This window comes from Haemaphysalis longicornis, unplaced genomic scaffold (genome assembly GCF_048455015.1).
Source record: "Haemaphysalis longicornis isolate Haplotype H1 unplaced genomic scaffold, Haemaphysalis longicornis Haplotype H1 scaffold_4, whole genome shotgun sequence".
NCBI classification, from domain to species: Eukaryota; Metazoa; Arthropoda; class Arachnida; order Ixodida; family Ixodidae; genus Haemaphysalis; species Haemaphysalis longicornis.
The window spans coordinates 176,229,523-176,249,224 of record NW_027526361.1 but is presented as its reverse complement, the minus strand read 5'-3'; the positions used below and the strand labels follow the sequence as shown (position 1 = coordinate 176,249,224).

At 49.1% G+C, this 19,702-nt stretch overlaps 1 protein-coding gene across 1 annotated transcript in view; it reads right to left on the bottom strand.

Moving 5' to 3' along the window:
• Positions 1-19,702, bottom strand: part of LOC144180113 (phospholipid-transporting ATPase ABCA3-like) — a 188,416-nt gene that overhangs the window by 91,017 nt on the left and 77,697 nt on the right. The window contains exons 13-15 of the mRNA XM_077708509.1: positions 14,357-14,612; positions 10,746-10,798; positions 4,543-4,999 (exon numbers count right to left, since the gene is read on the bottom strand). Of these exons, the coding sequence (XP_077564635.1) occupies positions 4,543-4,999; positions 10,746-10,798; positions 14,357-14,612 (766 nt within the window). The remainder of the gene's footprint in view (positions 1-4,542; positions 5,000-10,745; positions 10,799-14,356; positions 14,613-19,702) is intronic.

Genomic DNA, 19,702 nt, shown 5'->3' with positions numbered 1-19,702 from the left:
GCATTCATGTTTAATCTGGGTGATGCTAGCGTGTCGGTCGTAATTAGATGATATGAAACGAGCAGCTCGATTCTGAATCGACTCAAGCATGTCAATTAAATAATTCTGATGGGGAGACCACATAGAAGAAGCAAATTCTAGCTGTGGAAGGACGAATGTTAGAAAAGCAAGTTTACGAACGCTAGACGGGGAATTGCGTAAGTTGCGTCGCAGATAACCAAGTGATCGAGAAGCGTTTGCGCATATGCTAGAGATGTGGTCCGAACAATACAAATTGGGAGTGAGAATGATGCCAAGATATTTGTACGACGACGCCCGCGTTAGCAAGTTATTGTTTATGGTATACGGAAAATCAGAGTTATTACGCTTACGGGTAAAAGTCATTACATTGCATTTATTTAAATTTAGTGTCATAAGACAGGTGTTACACCAGCTTGAAATCAGATTAAGATCATTTTTAAAGGCTAGGTGATCGTAAGAATTAATTCTGTTACGGTATATAATGCAATCATCAGCAAAGAGCCGAACGCATGATGTTAAATTGGTACCCACGTCGTTGATGTAAATAAGAAAGAGTAAAGGGCCTAAAACGCTGCTTTGCGGTACACCAGAAGTCACGTCCGAAAGAGCGGAGGAAAAATTGTTGACTACAGTGAACTGCTGATGGAATGTAATAAAGTTGCGAAGCCATGATAATGTTAGTGAATCTAGACGGAGGGCTGATGATTTTGTTATGAGACTACAATAGGCCACACGGTCGAATGCTTTCGAGAAGTCCAGAAAGACACAATAAGTTTGTAAGCTGTTGTCCATGTTGTGGTGCAGATCAGTAGTGAATTTAAATAGCTGGGTGTCACACGAGAAACCTTTACTGAAGCCCTGCTGATTACTAACGAAAAACTGATTAGATTCAACATGGCTGAAAATGTCTAATGAAATGATGTGACTACATCCAATGACTTGACCACGTTTGAACCTGTCTCAACAGCTCTGTGCCAGGATCCTCAGGACATGATTTGTTAATTGCGAGCCGGTGTACCGGCGCGAAACAATTTATTGTCAAGCAGAGAAACCTTGATTTGAACGAAAACATTAAATGGCACATTAAGCAAAAATTAGTGCCCTTACACTCTGAGAAAGGACGACCTGCAAAGCTGGACGCAGTCCACGGAGTGCACGAAACAAAACACGTTTACCGTAATTTGCAATGGCGCATATTTCCTAGTCAATTAGCTGAATGAACCTCTGACGGATCCAAGCTTTGTTCTTGCAGATAAACATGAAACTGCTTGTGCCCCTCCCGCCTCGTAAGCATCTTAGTGTAAGGCCGGGGTCAGACTTGCCGCAACTGTCGTAATAACGTATGGCATGTATCCGTCCCATAACGATTTAAAACCTGGAAACGCTTGAGCTCTATTCTCGCGTACAAATATGTGGCTGTCTGTTTTCCTTCCCCCTCGTATGCATCTTACTGTGTGTGTAAGATGTCTGCGTGACATATCAACCTACACCGGAACCACTCGATTGAGGTCAGCCGACTAACCGCACTGAGCCATGTAATTTCGACATCTAAATACCAGCACAACCGGCATTTCATCAGTAGCGGCATGAAGCCTAGCTGTACATGCACGCCCCCTTTTTCTACCCGCAAACCGTGTACGCGCATAAACCGGCAACCGGTGATGGCGCATGCGTGAAACACACAGGTGAAAATGTCGCTCGGAAGGCCTTCCAAGCTGAAAAAGAAATATGGGCTCAAGCCGGCGTTCCAACTGGGGAAGTTTTTCTTCTACCGGGATGGGTTTGCAGCTACTTGGCGAAGTGAATTTGAGTGCAAACGGTGACGGCGGGTTTCGGTCGTTTTAGGGGGCCACCCTTTGGCAGCCGTTACCTGGGCTTCGCGGGAGCGGCGTCTGTTTATGCCCGCGTAACCGAGTGAGCGAACGCAGCAGCGACGAAAGAAAGGAAACGGAGAGGAGCGCCTAGCGAAGGGTGGAGTACGACACGTGCGGCTAGGGCGTCACCGCTCACTGCCTTTCCCTTACACATGTTTCATGTGTCGCCACCAAGGGGCGCCCTTCCTTTGACACTTTCCCCAGACGCTGTTCCCTTCTCCGCTAATCAAAACCACGTACAGCCGGTAAAAGGCTTGTCTATAACACAGCTTTCGTACTCTCAGCCCTATCCTGCCCCGCCGGAGCGGGATTGGAATAAAACTACTGCGGAATTCTGAAGTATTAGCCCTTCGCTTTTGCCTCCGACATGCTTGGAACGAGTATGTTTCGGCAGTTTTCGGATGTAGCTGGTTGAAGTTGAAATCGCTGTTATAGACAAGCGTTTTACCGACTGTACGTGACGTTTGCGCGGGAGGTTCAAAAAGTATGTGCAACAACATGCTCGCTGCTCCCTTGTGCGGGGCTAATACGAACCACGTCACATTTGCGCGGGAGGTTGAAAAAAATTCCCCCGCATTTCCCCGAGGGGGAGAATGTGAAAGTGCGAATGCACGGTTGTCGGCCCGCTTGCGGCGCTTGCGCTCGGCCCCCGCAGCCCACCGCCTCGCCGCCTTCTCTTCCATCTCTTCCATCGGGTTTGTAGTATCACGTGTACACCACGCAGTTATCAAGCCGCTATAACGCCGCTGAGTCGCCAACGCACGCCGCTGACGACGTAGTTTGAATGCGTTAAAGATATAAGGCGCGTTACTCACACTGATATCAGCCTGGCTTCCGTGGCTTAGTCGGTAGCGCGTCGCGCTGCGGCCGCAAAGTCCTCGGATCGAAACCTGGCGCAGGATGCTGTTTCTTTTTTAAATGTAGAGGAGCACTGCGGACGCCGCCGACGCCGCCGCCGCCGCCGCCGCCGGCGGTGGATGGTTTGGGGTCGCTTATAAAGTGCATTCGCACTTAAAACGATTTGCAACATGCTGGGCGGCGGCAGCGGCGCACTGCGAGGCAGCAGCAGAGTAGCGCACGCCGCCGTACGTTCGATGATAACGCCAACACGTCCTGAGACGCAGCACAAATGCGCCGTGATCGAGAGGACTGCAGCTCGCGCTGGGCACACATTTCATATCAGGGAGTGTAGTAATCGTCAGTGTATTTTTTACGCCAATCCGTACTTCTGTTTATTTTTCGCAATCATATGATAACAGCATACCACCGTTAGCTGCCGACGGCGCAACTTGCCAAAGGGGCATCGGTGGAGGCGAGGGGAAATTAGTTGTGAAAGAGGTGTCCACCACGGTAGTTAGGGGGAGCCCCGGAGCGGCGTCGAGTAACCCGATGACACCGGAACGAAAACTGGGGAGGTTAGACATATACTGCTTTGCAGTAATAAAAAGCTGGCGCTTGCGTAGACGCCGGCATCTGTACCAGCAAAGCGATTCCTCGGATACGTATCTTTGAAGCGTTGGACAGCGCTAGCCTCTGCATAGCACGCGCTTAGCGGCAGTAGCTAAAGGTGGCCGCTCACGCCAGTACACCATCGAAGAAGTACGGGCGCGAAAAAACTCTTCAGAGCAGGCGAACGGACCGGCAGCGAAATCCACCATCGTCGTCAACTCTGGTAATACACCATGGCAGGAACGAGCTTAGGCGCAAAGCGATTGAAACATGACAAAGCCATCTGAAAGAGTGAAGCGGAACCGGGTCGCGAAGAAATCCCCTTAACCAGTGAGATGACGAATGCCTTCCAGAACACAGGGCGAAAGCATGACGTCTGAGAAGCTGAATTGCACATGTATGCTTTTGCATTGAGTACCAGCGCTTAGGTGGCCTCACAACTTCGTTGAGCAGCCGATCTTTGTTGCGCAATAGAGAATTATAAAAGAGCTGACCTAGCGGAATATTCAACACGGCTGAAGTATGTAGCTGTTCCACGACCAGTATTCACACTAGTACAGTGGCTTATAATGTATGCAACAGAGGCAGCTGCTATACGACTTGCAAGACAGCCGCAGCCGATGAATACGTTAGCCTGTCTCACCAAAGCAGGTTCTGCTCCTTGCTCGGGTCTCGGTGCGGAAGAGCTGGTGCGCGAGTAGCCACCGGCCGACGCGATCCAGAGAATACCACAGAGCTCGATGCTCGCGCTTCACAAAATAGCACGATGCACACTACGGATGGCCGGTAACGGATCCCAAATCGTGCCCGCACCCAGCAAGCGCACAACTCCAGCAGTTCTGGCTTTGCATTGAGAAGCAGCGTGGAGTCGTGGATCCGTCTCTTAGCCGCGACGGGTGATGGGGATCAAGAACAACGATGACCGTGCGCCCCGAGTTCGTCTCAAATTAAAGCTATCAACATTATAGTGATTGTCCTTTCAGGCGTGCAGGGGCTTTGTGAAGCATTTGAGCTTAAAGCCGAATTTCAAACAACTGTAGCGATTTTCTACAGTCTCCTACGTTTTTTGTAGCGGCCGAACACAAACTGTATGTTTATCTTCGTGAACCACCGCCATTCCAAAAGCGATCTGAAAAGCGAGCACCACTTGGCTTCCTATTCTGCGAGGCAGGCGTGACTCCACTGTCCACGCACGTACCGTTCGGTGAGCGAGATTCCCAGCGCGTAGTCCTGCGCGTAGGCGATGAAGTCCTCGGCGCCCATGGCCAGCAACTCCGCGGCGGGGTCTTCGAAGAAGTCCACACTGGACGACGACGACAACGAGGAGCGGAGCTGCGGGAGGAACGTGGCCTCGGCCAGGGCGCGGTTCTCGTCGCCGTCCCAGTGCGCGAAGGCGGCAGCGCCCGGGTATGCGGCCCGCAGGTAGAGCGGCACGGATAGATGCGTGATGCGTCGTTTGCGCGGAGGCGCAAGGCGGTGCTCGAGGGCGAACAGCGCCCAGAAGACGCAGACGGGCAGCACCCAGCCCGTGGCGAAAGGGACCAACGAGCGGATGAAGCAGAGCAGCCGCTTGATCAGCAAGCCCGTCAGGCTGCCCAGACACGTGCCTCCTTCCTTGGCCGCCGTCAGGTTCCCCGCCCTCTTGACGTGGTCGTCTGCAATGAAGCGCAGCGCAGTCAGAGCCACATCATTACAGCGAAGCCTCTCGTTGGTCGTAAAATTTCCTGTCGTCGACAAATATAAAGAGCATTCGCTCTTAAAAACTCAGGCAGGTCCCAGCAGTTTTCGCTCAGCACGCCCAGCTTATGCGCCAGGCTATATCAGGCGTGCAGCATAGAGCTCAATATTTCTGTAAAAAAACACAATACAAGCTTCGAAATCAAATTATGGCTGATAAAGCGCCTGTGAGCAATCGAAACCCACTCCCCCTTGTGTTCCTGGTAAAGATTAGGTTTGCAGCTGCTCTTGAAAACGGGGTTGGCGTCATTCGAGGGCGGAAGCATGCGTCAGTCAAGGCAGGACGCAGCAATTGCCGTCAGAGAAGCCGAGCGCAAGCGAAGAGCCCGCCGAGACGACAAGGAACATTTCATACTCTTCCCCATAAGCATGTGTAGTGGTTTACAACAGCTTCGCTAGACACCCACTTTCGCAGGGTGGGAAAGCGTCCACTTTTTAGCTGCAAAGCATCTCTTGCTCTCGGCTCCGTCGTCCGTCGTCCGTCCATCCGCCGGCCCAGGAAGACACCGGCAACACTGCCGCTCCAGGAGCCCTTTAAGGGGAAGCGTGCTCGTCTCGTGCCGGCCCAGGAAGACACCGGCAACACTGTCGCTCCAGCATCTCATGGTCGGGGCTATGTCCCTCCCTTGTTGTGGCGCCGTCCACACCCCCACTGCGCATGCTCGGCTCATCTCGGGCCGGCCAAGGAAGACACCGGTAATACTGTCGCTCCAGGAGCCATTAAACGGTAAGACACCACTGGGCGTTCAGCAAGCCGAGCATGCGCAGTGGGGGTGTGGACGGCGCAACAACAAGGGAGGGACATAGCCCCGTCGCATCTAATAAAATTACACCATCTTCCCGTAGGGGAACCCTGAGTAGTATGCGAAACAGCCATGGGCTCAACGCAATTCCCATTTCGTAGTTCCGGTAAGTGAAAAGTGTGGTAGTTACCATGGAAACCAAACTGTAAATATAACGGTAGCTATGTACCTCAACCTAACGGAAACGACGAACTGAAAACTAATGGGCACTTGAATCGACCCCACGGCTGCTTTGAATACTACTCAGGGTTCCCCTAGGGGAAGATGGTGTAATTTTTTTTAGTTTCCCGTTCAATAAACGCCGCAATCACCTGCACGCGGAAAAAAATTGGAGAAACTTCCGGGGAATGGTAAGTTGGTCCAGTTGGTGTATTTTCATGATGTTGATAAAAGCACAACAAATACAAGGCCACTTGTCTATTTTGCGCTGACTTGAACATCATGTCCAAAAGCTCCGCCAGGTTGCTTTTTTTAAACGGACACTAAAGGCTGAATAAAATTTTGTTTCGTCGCTCTCTCGGCTTTTGTTCAACGAGCAACGATGTGTTATTTGCTGTGGATCAATCAACAAAGCTTAAATTTCTCCCTACAATTTACTATTCTCTATTTAGTGGCAGTTGCTCCGATGCGGTCTAGAGCTTCAACGGTTCGCACTACGCACTCTTGTGCTCGCTTCGGTCGCTATTACGTCTACAAGTCTTGACCGGCACGGGTAACGTTTCTATGCCCGAAGGGCTTGCTTGGACTTATTTGTCACCGGCGAGTGAGAAATGCTTTTAAATGCTCGGTGGCTGGTGCGCCCGTCTACACCGGCCATCCATACCTCATCGAGCCGGAAGTGAGCGAGGCCCCCTCTGAAGACACGAGCGCCAGGATTGCGGGACATTGCCTCAAGCATAAAAAACTGACACCACGTGGCATCCAGAGTTGAAGATACCCTTCCCCTCCTGCTTACTCTCTCCCTTACAGTGCGACAAGCCAACACCGACTGGAAAGGGAGAAGGCCTCAGCTCTTTTTTTGGGACGTCACAGGATAGGGTGGCTTGGTAAAACTTCGGAGCGCTGTTCAAGAGCGGGTGCTGCGCAGATGCACCACGCGGAATTTTATTTTCTTGGAAGAACGAGCATAAGTGTGTTTAAAATAAATTTGACGCAAAGAAAATTATAGGAGCAAGACACTTATAAACACAATCCAGTCTCGTTTCGTGTCTGCGCTAGATTGGGTGCAATACACCTATTTGTTCTGAAGGGTTGTGGCTTCTTTTCTTTACTAATCGGCAGCGTCGACAAGTTTGCCGTTCAGTTTGTCACAGAAGTTCTTCAGCAAAACGTTCGCGCTGCACCGCACAATGTGTTTTAGCACTGCTTCGCTCGCATGACCATGGTTACCGGCGTCGAAGTCAGATTGTTATTCGTGGGCTAGCCGTTGCAGTGTCAGCTTTGTGATGACCTGGCGCTATTTGGGCATTGGAAGGACTTCTGACTGCGTAGCGAGCTGTTCAACGAGACAACGTAGCTGTGAGCAACAGCTTTTAGTGAAAAAATCGATGGGTACACAACACCTCCTTTGTCTAACTGCTTCACGAGATCGTAGTGTTCATGAGTGGCAGACACTGTGATAGTCTTACGAGTACTAAACACGCCCCTACATTTTTCTCAGTTCAACTTCCTTAGAAACCAATTTACTGCATATCCTGCAACGTAGACCAGGGTCGTAAGGACGTCCTGCATCTTCGACGCCGTCTCAGTGCTTACAAGTACGTTGCAGATAGGGAGTAATGCCTGGGTTTGCTTCCGGACACATTCCCAGTGCTGAGGAGTGGAAACCGTTGGCAAAGTGTTCTGCAGGCACAGCTTGTTTTCCACTTCACAAATCTGGCTGATGGAAACGTGGCACTGCGCACCTGCCAGTTTTCTATACTTTTCGAAGTGGTCTTCTCAGCAGTCAGTCTGAACCTTTCCAAAAAAGAGCACAGGGCATCCGAAGCTCTTCGAAGCTGTACCTAGCGAGCTCCACAAGCGCGCAGGTGGGTGCTCGAGGGAATCGTTGGTCTACTTCTTCAAAGTACTCTTCTCGAGGCATTTGCTTTTCCATTTGTCCAGCCGTGTCAGCAGCATGCGCAAGAAGCCGATTTTCGAATCGTCGTCAAAGGAAAACACGGGTTGTTGGAACTGATCTCGCAGCCTCTTTCCATTCCACTGAGTTTTTACAATTTACAGTTTTGCACCACTCGAGGACGATTTCAATTAAAGTATGTGGCGTACAAAGAAGAGAGGTTGTGCTTCGTTCCAAGAGCACGCAACGCCTCAGGCAAGAAATCGTTGAATATTCGGAGGGCAAGCTTCACGTTCTGGCTTTGAATATTCGAAGGGTATAAGGCTTTTCTTGACAGGCCGTACCCTTGTTTCAACAGCTGGTCACACTCTGTGCTGGGAAGGTCTCTGATTGTCTCAAATGAAGCTGTTTTCATGCGCTTTGGCTGTGCCCGGTCCGTTTGAATCTCAGGCAAGTAGAAGCAAACTTGGTCATTCTTCTGGCTGATACAGTTATTTCGTATTCATTTGAGTATGTGTGCCGGGTCAATAACAAAGAACAGCGGCCTTGCAGGGCCTGACGGGTGTTGGTACACAATTCTGTTAGACGGAGGGGATTCGAAGAGGGACATCGCTTTTGTGTTCACAGAGTTGCCACTCACGACACAATATCTTTCAGCCCGCAAATAACGTCTTTGAGCGTCTTGTGCAGGAACTCCGCGTCTAGCCTGTGCACTGGACCGATGTGCGCAACTTGTTTGAATTTGCACGTGAGGCTGTGCACCATGAAAACGAGCGCACCGTTTGCACGTTCATTTTGATTGAGCGCAACACCGGTAATATTACCCCCTTATGATCAAAGAAGGGTTTTATGTGTTGTGTGTCTACCTTTCCGGTCACAAAGCGCTGGTCGTCTTTTAGGTCAGAAGTTCTCCTCGCCATGTAACAAAAGAATCTTTCACTGCGATGTTCTTGTTGAGAGCTCATACCGTATGACGAGTACACACTCACCTGATTGTCATAGCATGTGCAAAGGTGATGCTTCCATGGCTGCGTAAGCGTACGCATGGGGCGATATCGCGAACGGAAGGCCGAGTAGCGTCTGCACTGTTTTCTTGTCAAGTACAAAGTGACCTGTTGTTTCAGAAAACGAATGCAGTCGGTGATGCCTTCTTCTTTGGACGTGGACCGCTGATCCAGCAGTAAACAAAGAGTCTCGGAAATTTTTGCGACTAAGCAGAACTTCAGGCCCCCGTCCCATTTTTCGATGCCTTCGAGGAGTTGCACGATATCCTTTTCACTGCTTGCAGTTTCGGGAACGCACACATTTGCGCCTAGTTTTTTATGGCCGTTTTTATTACATGTACCGTCATGCTCAAGTCTCCTTTGACGCAGACAGAGTACTTTAGCCAGTGTTTCAGTCGGTGGTCGTGCTACTAAAAAATATTCGAAGTATCAAAAACCACGTATTCTACAAACTTGAAAAATTACCTTTCGGAAGTAAATAAAGCCCAATAAAAAATTCTACAGAAGTTATAAGAATTGTCCACTAATACGTAGCATTCTTATGCGCTTGGCCGCTTATCTCGAGTTCGAGTTTGTGGGGGAGATGTATAAGCTGCATATTTTTGATTTTGTCAGATCATACCTGTTAAATTCTTACTTTTTCAATTTTTCTTATTTTTCGTTTTTTATTATGTTCGGCTAATTATCTCCATTCACGCTATTATTACGATTACAGGTGTTTTTTGTTGACAAAATATGCATTTTTGTGGAAATGCCGGGCGTTAAATGGTTTTTCAGCATTTTCGCACTTGAACGTTCTTTAGAGGACTTTTTTTGTTTATTCTTGGAATTTAAGGGTGGATTGTTACTTTTTCTCTGTTTTTAAGGTGGTTTTTTTCAATTCTGTTGAGTCGGCCAGATTGCGGCGGGCATGTTGAACTTTGACACAGCCTGCCGCGACTCTTAATTTTTTTGACTCATCATTCCTTTATTCTGTGACTTTGCTTGCAATTCGACAAAGGAAACACCAAGGAACATTCACTGTCTGTAATCCAAGTGACAAAGTTCGAACTGCCCGCCGCAATCTTGCCGACTCGTTTTTAAGTACCAATCAACCCTCTCCTCAAGCTCTGCCAAGCTCGAAAACCTGTCCCCAATGTTAAAGTTGACATCTCCGGCAGCGGCAGCATTGCAGCCCAGGGGCAGCATTGCCGGGGAACTGCCGGATACTTTTCTCCCAGGCTAATCTGCCGGCTGCCGGCGAAATAGCATCCGCAAAAATATGCCGGCAGAAGAATCACGCCGGGGAACTGCCGGATACTTTTCTCCCAGGCTAATCTGCCGGCTGCCGGCGAAATAGCATCCGCAAAAATATGCCGGCAGAAGAATCACGTGGTCTGGGCCAGCCAATGGGAAGGAACTGCCGGCAACTCTTCGCCCAGGCTAATCTTCCGGCAGCCTGCAAAATAGCCACTGCCTTCTTTTTATAGTGGAGTGCGCTGACGTCAGCCCAAACGCTGACGGGGCTGAAGAGACGCGCATGCGCAGTAGAGTGTGGACGGAGAACAACGACAACGAGGGAGGGAGGGAGGGACACAGCCCTGAGCATCAGATGCTTCGCATCTAAAAGAACATAACTCCCGCTGGCGCAGTTTCAGGCAGGGGCGCGCAGGCAGACTGAAGGCGGAAAATTTGAATTGCATTGGGTGGTAGCAATGAGCGGATAACGTCGCCACCACCCATTATGGCGAATCACTGCTCTGCACTTCGGTCAGCCTCACATTGAGTGGAATGGCTTTACTTTTTTTATGGCTATACTTACGGTGCGCGGGAGCGACAGTGCGGGTCAGCATGACTGTTTCTTCGCGATTAATTCTGAAAAGAGAAAGAGCCGTTCCGATATTAAGTGGTATACCAAAACAAAACAATGCCCATTATGCTCTGTTCACTGCAGGACAGTGCCTTAGCAAGGTTTTTGTCCTGATAGCGCGAAATCCTGCATGTTGGCATCCATCTTGAACCATCTAGTGGCGATTGTACCGCCTCTGCCTTGTCCTTCCTACTGTCAGCGCTTGAATTTACCGCGATCATAATGAACCAAACATGCCGAAACGTTTTAGTTTCTGAACCACTGAGACGTCGAAAGGCTGCACGTTGGTTGTCGTGTTACATAGGTTCTATTCTTCCCGCGGGTAAGTGCAAGTAACTTTGAATTGTTTGCGAGATGGGGCTGCTATCGAAGAGGGAAAAGGCTGACAAAAAAAAGAATTCAGGGCAATATCTGTGAAAGGTGAGGGTCCTGCGTCGCAAGCTTTATTTCCTTGTATTGTAGCAAAAGGGCATCGATTTGACGCCCAAGTTTCGTCTGACGTGCTACTGAGTTGCTAGCCACGAAGCCCTGCCAAGGCAGCGAAGTCTACAAAGGGGTGTGAAAAAAAGAGCGAGTGTTCCGGACAAAACGCGGGCTGACAGACAAACAAGCAGAATTTGCAACAGTGTGTAATGCTATTTGACCAGAAGGTAGGCCGTCCGGTTATCGACCTCATGGAAATACATTGCAGAAAAGCCACAAAACAACGGGGACACAGGCAAAAAGGACGATGGAGGTGCTACCGATTGAAGTTTGATTACGAAAAGGAACATATACATGCACATAATACAACCGTTTAGTCATAATATACCCGAACATCGAGTAAGAACTGTAATGTCTTGGCTGTCCTTACACAGTCCCCACTCAGAATCAATGTGACTTCTTTGTCCGGCATACATGAAGACGGTTGCCCTATGCCCTTGTCTCACCAGCTTTCCACGTCGAATGCTCCGACTACTGGTCTAGTTGTTACCGCATTTATACATCTTCATTGTGTCACTGAAGGACGGATTACATTTTCATTATGTGCATCAAGTTTAAATTCAGCATTGCGCAGCTCTCCTATTCTCCCATGTACACTCGACCACACGTAAAATGCGACTGATAAAAAACATTTGTGTGATATTGCACAGTTGCAGGAAATATCGCCTGTCACAATTGATGGCCAATCTCCAACAATTGTTTTTGAACATGCGCTAAATACGTGTAAACGCGCCGCTGATATTGGTTTTCTTGAAACAGGTTACGTTTACGCTGTATTTCCTAAAAAAAAAAAAAAAAACTTCGCTAGTGCACACTATGATTTCACAGTTCACGGCCACGCACCGGACACGTACGCAGACGTCGCGAGCCTCCCGTCGCTTTTAGGAGGGAAGCCACGTCAAGTCCTCGACGCCCACATCTTCCACCACAAAAGCTTAGATGACTTGTGTAATTTTTGAGCCCTTTTAATAGCGAAGCTGCTTAAGCTTGAGCTCTGTCCGTGCGGAGGGTTAGCAGAAAACTCCGCTCGGTAAGGTGGAAAGCGGGAAAATGCTAGGGGAAGTGGCGAGGAAGCAAGGAGCTGACGGGCAGGTGTGGGGAGTGCGAGCCTCAAGATAAATCCCTCCCCGTGGTGGTCGGAATTGAACCTGGCTCCCCCGCGATACGAAACCGGCGTCTACCCGATTGCGCTATCATCGCGTTCGGGGAGCACAGCATTTCTTTTGGCGTAGTAGGGCGGCCATTAGCTTTGGACTTTGGCTCAGTTGTAGTGGTCTCTGGCTGCGGACTACTGTAGTTCGGATTTAGGAGGGTGAATTGTGGGCTGCGATTAAACTGAGTTTGCACAGAGAATGGACAAGATTTCTAGGGCGCCATGTCTATTCTGTCCGAACGAGCTTCGCCCTTCTTCCCTCGCGTCCAGTCGGCAGCCATCCTTCTTGGTTTGGCAGTGGATTTGCCGGTGACCTTGCTCTGAGGTTTTTCTTCACAATGTTTCACGCCTCTACACTCGGCCACACTGCGAAGACGCCCCCCAGCAAACTGTTGGTGTGGATCTTGGGCTCTCGAGTGTAACGGCCGCGAAACTCTCGCAGACCCAAAGCTGGAAGTGCGGCCTCCCTGCGGACAATCGGCCTAATAAGGCTATGTACCGAGACTGAACTGGTGAAGAAAACTAGGTGGAAGCGGGGCTCGTGGAGAATAAAGCGTACCGTTCGGCCACCCGGTCGCGACCACCAGCTTCATCCACTGTTTCCTCAGTCTTCGCATCACAATTGCGAAGGTGCCCGAATTTTTTTGCAAGATAAAAGAGGTAACGTTGTCCTGTCCGTCTTGCTGCGAGAATTTTTTACCCTCGCCAGGCGTAGTTTTGTGGCCAGTGAATAAGTAACGAGGAGGAAGCGCTTCCAGTGATAGGTGCACGTGTTCGCCATTTGTTTCGGTGGCACATTTTTTTTTTTCGAAAATATAAATTCTGCCTCAAGACATTTACATGAGCGTTCGCTAAGTGCACCTTTTGGTCTTTCAATAATTTTGTAGTACCGGTTCTCGATATTGATTTCTCACCGCTGACGTCGATTTTTATGGTAGCACGTTATCCGTACTGTGTGCTGGTGCTGGTACAGTCGAAGGAAGACGCATTCATTGAAGAGGGACTGACCGGGAGCAAGTGCACGCTGAATTTTCTCATATCACGTCCGTCAAATTACTACCGCAATAGTACCATGCTGTGTATCAACCCTGGTCAACTTGGCAGGAATAAATACTATCCATCTGTCTCTAACTTACGAGCGAGAGCTTTGTGGCGAGTAATCAATCCGGACCACTCGTCGCTAGGCATACTATGGATGGGAGAAAAAGAATTCTCACTCCGACTATGAGCAATGAAATCACAAATCACAAAACACTGACACAGCTTGCACTAGTGGTGCAACGCTGGCGAAACAGCAGCGCTGGCGGACGCTCTCCCTTCGTTGGAGACCTCCCTGTTGCACTTCACAAGGATTGGCATCTAAATAAAGTTTTATTCTCTCTCTCACACAAGCGCCAAATATCCGAACTTGCCGCTAAAGTTCTTCATGACTGGCTGACCCGGATACATTTCTCTCAACGCTTTCCCATCACCCAGATTGAATCATGCTAGCACGCGCTAGAAGGCACTGCTACCGGATTCGTGAACTCGGCGTCTGTAGCGTGAACTCGGCGTCTATACTCCCTACTTCAGGCACGAGCGCGCATGAGCTGGCGAGCAGAACAGCACGCGAGAGGTCACGCCACGAACGCTGGGCAGAGTGCTCTCGAAGGTAGAGCTTGCCGATGCCGGACGTTCCTCACGGGGCAACCGCTCTCTCGGTGTTTTCTCTTGGGATTGTTTTTGCGAGCTCCTCACGCGGTACAAGCCAATGCGCAATCCAGGAAAACGCCGAACGCTCGTCACGAAGCGTACGCTCAAGTTCGCTCGGCTGGGCTCAGTTTTCTGATAACGCGTGACAGCGGACCTAAAAGCTTAAGCTGCTCTTCTATTACCACAATTAGCGCTACAACTACCGGTAGGTGCAGTTTAAATTAGCAACGCTTACTTTAGGAACACGTCCTGAATGGTGGAGACCGAGACGCCGATCTTGTCGACGCCCAGCCCAGGACCTTGCGCCTCGAGCTCGGTGAACATTTTCTCAAATCCGGTGCAGTCGAGGACATTCAAGAAGATGGTCACTTCGTTCTGCGTGTGACGCCTCACCTCGGCCTCGGGCACCGTCGCCTTAATGATCTGCATGATGTCGTACAGCTGGAAGGCCGTGTCCGGATGGCGCGTTATGCGCAGCTGGTAGCCCGTGCCTGCGGTCGAAATGACGCGTAAGACGGCAGAGAGAAGGTAGGCCCCGAAATCTCGCACCTCCAATTAGATGTAGTGAATTGTTGTTTGGTTCTTTTCACACGCGCACCCGCACACACGCACGCCCACACGCACGCCCACACGCACGCCCACACACACGCGCACACACACGCGCACACACAAACTCACACATACACACGCACGCACACACACACTCACACATACACACGCACGCACACACATACACTACAGGCATTACTGGCCTGCAAAATGACAGCATAACTATAATTCACCAGAAGGGTGATGCTGAAAAGCTTGCGGAAATCCGACTTATTAGTCTATTCTCTGTTGTATGAAGGCTTTTTCCGATGATATTTGTTTACAGCAGAAGGAACGCGAGTATGGCCTTCAAATGGTCACCCTGTCGCGGAAGTTAGCTGTTTGTTTTGCTGGCATGTGACTGAGCGCGCGCGCCGCCGCCCCGGCGCCAAAGAAATAGAAAATGTTTATAACAGTAAAACTATGCGTCCTACGAGGTTCAAATTTGGTAAAAACGTGCTATAGAACTTTAAGAAAGAGGAGTGCGAAAGTAGTAGGACTTACACGGCATATTTCCTGACTAAAATGTGAAAATTCGCACAGCTCTGTCCAAACGCATCCGACCTAAAAGGAAGTTTCTCGAAATATCAACAAATCGTAAGCAATGACGAATAAGCATGCCAAGAGCGCATTCAGCTTAAGAAGCGAAACGCTAGGAGAAGTAGCAGAATATAACTACCTCGGGCATATGGTTAGAGTGCTGACCCCAAGCACGAGAAAGATATGGCGCAGAACAGGTATGGGTTGGGCAGCACTCGGCAAGCAGTCCCAAATAATGGAAAGCAAGCTACCTCTGTCACTGAACTTACAACCAGTGCATACTGCCGGTTATGACGTGTGGGTCTGAAACAGGGCGCCTTACTAAACAACTAGAAAGAAAACTTAGGTTGGCTCAACGGGCCATGGAACGAATAATGTTAGGAATCAAACTTAGGGGTAGTAAACGAAGTACTTGGATCAGAGAACAAAATAGAGTAGATGATATCATAGTTCAAGTAAAGAACAAGAAATGGGCTTGGGCTGGCCATGTAGTGAGACGAACCGACCACCGGTAGACAAGTAGGTTAGCAGAGTGGATTGCAAGATACGGGTCTTGAAAAAGGGCAAGGCCGATAACACGATGGAGGGATGAAATAAAAAAATTCCACGGTACATTGTGGACTCAAATGGCGCAGGACAGGAGCGGTTGGAGGTCAATGGGAGAGGCCTTCGTCCTCCAGTGGACCTGAGTAGGCTGCTGCTGCTGCTGCCGATGATGATGATGAGGACGACGACGACTAGATAAAACCCCCTAGCTTTCGAGCATCCGAAGGAACAAGCAGGGTTCAGGAAAGGTGCTTAACAATCGCATTCATGCTGTGAACGTTTTAAGGGAAATCTACAATGTACAATAAACTTTGATGGGTTACAAAAAAATACATCGACCCCACGCAGGGATTGAAGATGCAGAGGCACGATAAAGAGTCTTAAGAAGAGGGCGAAGTTCCCTTTCAGGAATGGCATTGGACAAGAGTAACCTTTATTGGGAGAAAGCAGGAAAACGACTAACTGCTGGAGAATGCTTGAGCTACCTAACGTTTGCGAAGAACGTCGTTTTCATCAGTAATACGCGAGGAGACCTTCAAAGATTGCCTGAAGAACAGTACTCAGAAATCTTGTATTATGATTAAAGATAGATATGTACACGGCGAAAGTAACAGTAAATAGACATACTCGAAGAACCGCTTTCAGACTGGGCGACGAAATGATAGCAGATGTGGTTGAGTATACGCCTCGAGCTTTGCGATCGCTGCGCCGCCTGCCGCCGCTTCTCCGCGTCGTTGACGGGATGTGCGCTGCGGGGCTAATAGGCGCTCATGCAGTGTTTTGGTTCCGTTTCGCTTGTTTTCGCCTTTCCGCGCCCTAAAAAAAATTTGTTATGGTGACGTCTACAAGCAAAGAGTACGTTTAGGTCACTTAAAAAGCAGCTGCGTCTTCGTACAGCACGCGATAGCCTGCCAGAGCTACCCGGGGGCGCAGTTATGCGCGCATCGTCGCCGCTCTTCCGGGCGTCAGCGATGGTAGCAGCATGTCACTCCTGTCACCTCCAAATACGTCAGGCACAAATGAATTCTACTTTCGTCTCGTTTAAACCTGATACTGGCACAGTGAGAGGTTGGCTTCATTGGACAACGAATGTGGCTTCGTTTCGCATATATACGTCGCAGAATAATATGTTTCGGGGATGTGATTAGCCAATCCCGGACAATAACTTACGCCTTTTATAAAAATATAAACCATGCGAAAATGTTAAGTATACCAAGCCTGTACGTCATTAAATATGTGCCCACACGCCATATAGCAAGAACCAAGGCAAGTTAATGAAAACACGAAAAATACATGCTGTGCAAGTGCGGAAGAAACATAATAGCTCTAACGGAAATGAAAAAAAAAATGCAATGCAGCTTCTGACATGCTAAAGACGTTTGTCGAATCTTAAGCCAGGTAGAACTCACCAGACCAACTATACGCGAATCGCACTGCTATTTCGCGAGACGTGGGGGGGGGGGGGGTAGGGCAGGGGGACGCTGTGTACAAATGCGGAGCGTAATCAAGCAATGAACGTTTTAGTAATCACACACACAAATCTCGCGTTCACTGTCGTTTTGTTTTTCGACATCAACGACCAGCTGATCGTTCGGCGGACGCATTTTTGGAAGTATACAGGGTAGGCAGTTGCAAGCGATGAAAGGTGTCGTTGGAAGGGTGTGGTATGTGATAAGGCCCTCTGATTTCAGTTTCTCCTTTATTCTGCAGGCTTCCTGTGCCATGTGACCATATTTCGAAGAAGCCTTTAGTCGCGGACGCCGATTATATTCTAACTCCGTCTGCTCGCTGCTCGCAGAGGATATATGTAGCGGATGAATGTTTGCGGGCGCTCACCTCACGACGACTCTTTGTCGTGTGCTGATCCCCGAGTAGAATTTTGCATTATCCGTCGTACTTACGTTGAATATTTCCGAAATTGACACACACTGCCTTGTAAATGGTGGTGATAAATATCTGAGGTATATTATTGGCAAAAGTAACTGGCGTGCTCTCAGGTATGAGTGTTCCGCTGTATATGTAAGCGCACAAAACTGATTTACATCGTAGTGTATACCCGTAGCATGAACATGTGAGGAACCGGTGGTTACGAAGACCCTGCTAGTAAATTCAGGGTAGTTTAACTACAATCAGGTCTATGCATACGCCGGTTCCGCGAAGCTGGCCTGTGACACACACCTGGCGCTTATACAAACCGAATATACGACACTAAGAATGCGTTAGAAACATTTACTCTCGTAAACACACCCCATATGCGAACAGAGTGACTGCTCCACAAAAAACGTGGATTTACAACGGCCGCAAACGCTAAATCTCAACCGTGAACATCCCGCAAAAGCAGCGGCGAAAGTGGGAAGCGGGGCGGAGACTCCCGCGCCTGCTTTCGAAACGGGCCGCTAGGGGGATTTCAGTGGCGCCCCTACAGGCCACGCTCGAGGCGTATATACTTGGGCAAGTTGTGAGTGCCAATCCATACCACGAGAGGGCGATCTGGCGCTCAATTACAGCGGCGTGGGGACTATTGAGCGAATCACTCTGAAGTATTTAATCGTGACTACCTCTGTTTCTGAAACCTGGCAGCATTGAGTCTCGGGAAAGGTCACTGTTTCACAATGCCAGCGAAGAAACTGCATTGCTTTCGGCGCTGCATGGCATCATTATCTAAAAATTTTGCGCGGGCACCCTCCTAACAGGAACAAAACTGCCCATGTAAACAAAAATAACAAAATTCTGGATTTCCTCTCTCCCAGCTTCGCGACGACGCCTCGCGACGCCTGTGTTTTCGTTTTACCGGACGATTATACGCGCGCCTCAGCAGCTCACAGCGAAACAATACTGGTTGCACGAAATTACAAACCCCTTTTTGTGCAAGTTTTAAGTGTTCTAAAAAACGGACGACGCGAAACACATGGCATGCGCACCGTCTTCTGTAGGAAGCCGCAGGAGAATCCACCGGCTGCGCCCACTCGATTCCAGAGTGTAACGTCACTTCCGGCGGGCCGTAATGGCCGCTCTCTTTTTGCAGTTTCGGTTTGAAAATAGCATTTTTGATCTTCGTTTACGATGCAACGACGCATATTTGAGCCTTGAAATTTTACAGGTAGCACTTTTTAAGGTAATACTACGAGAAAATGTGCATCTAAGCAGCCAAAAAATTCGTTGCAGTTGGCCTTGAATTCTCAGTTGTGTCATGATGAATGCTGTAGGCATTTTTTCAGATAAATTCAGTTTTTCCGCGTTCGCACAGCTCGCTCACCATCTCTTGGGGAAGCGCAGTATACCTCGCCTTTCTTCGATACCGTTTTTACGCATTGTTTTGTTTTATCGGGTGTAGTAAAAAAATTCACGAATCTCCACGAAGTGGATCATGACGAGTGGGCTAAGCACTAGGGATCGTTCTTACCGTACAGCGCCCGTGCCATTGCCCAATCGCGCATGTAATTGAGTGACAGCGCGTGTGTACAGTATATACAATTCCAATCCAATCCAATCCGATACAATTCAATCCAATCCAATCCATTTCAACCCAATTCAAATAAAATCCAAATCCATTCAATCCAATCCAATTCAATCCAATGCTCCTCGCGCATGCGTAGCATGGCTCTCCAGGAGCCACGCGAAACTGCTGAACCTCTCTCTCGCCCTCTCTCTCTCTCTTTCTCTAACCTTTTGCGAATCTCCCTCTCTCTCCAACATTTTGGGAACTATTTGTTCCCAGATGTTTCAATTTACATGTTGCTGTGTTTCTCTCTCTTTCTTTCTCTCTCTCTATCGCTAACCTTTTTTCCGCAAATTAGCGTTGATAGTTATGGTTGGGGGTTTTTTTTCGCGTTCTGTAACCTTTTAGGTGGGCTGACATACACATATTCGGTTTATAACACTGTGTGCACGGACGACAAGGCACGGA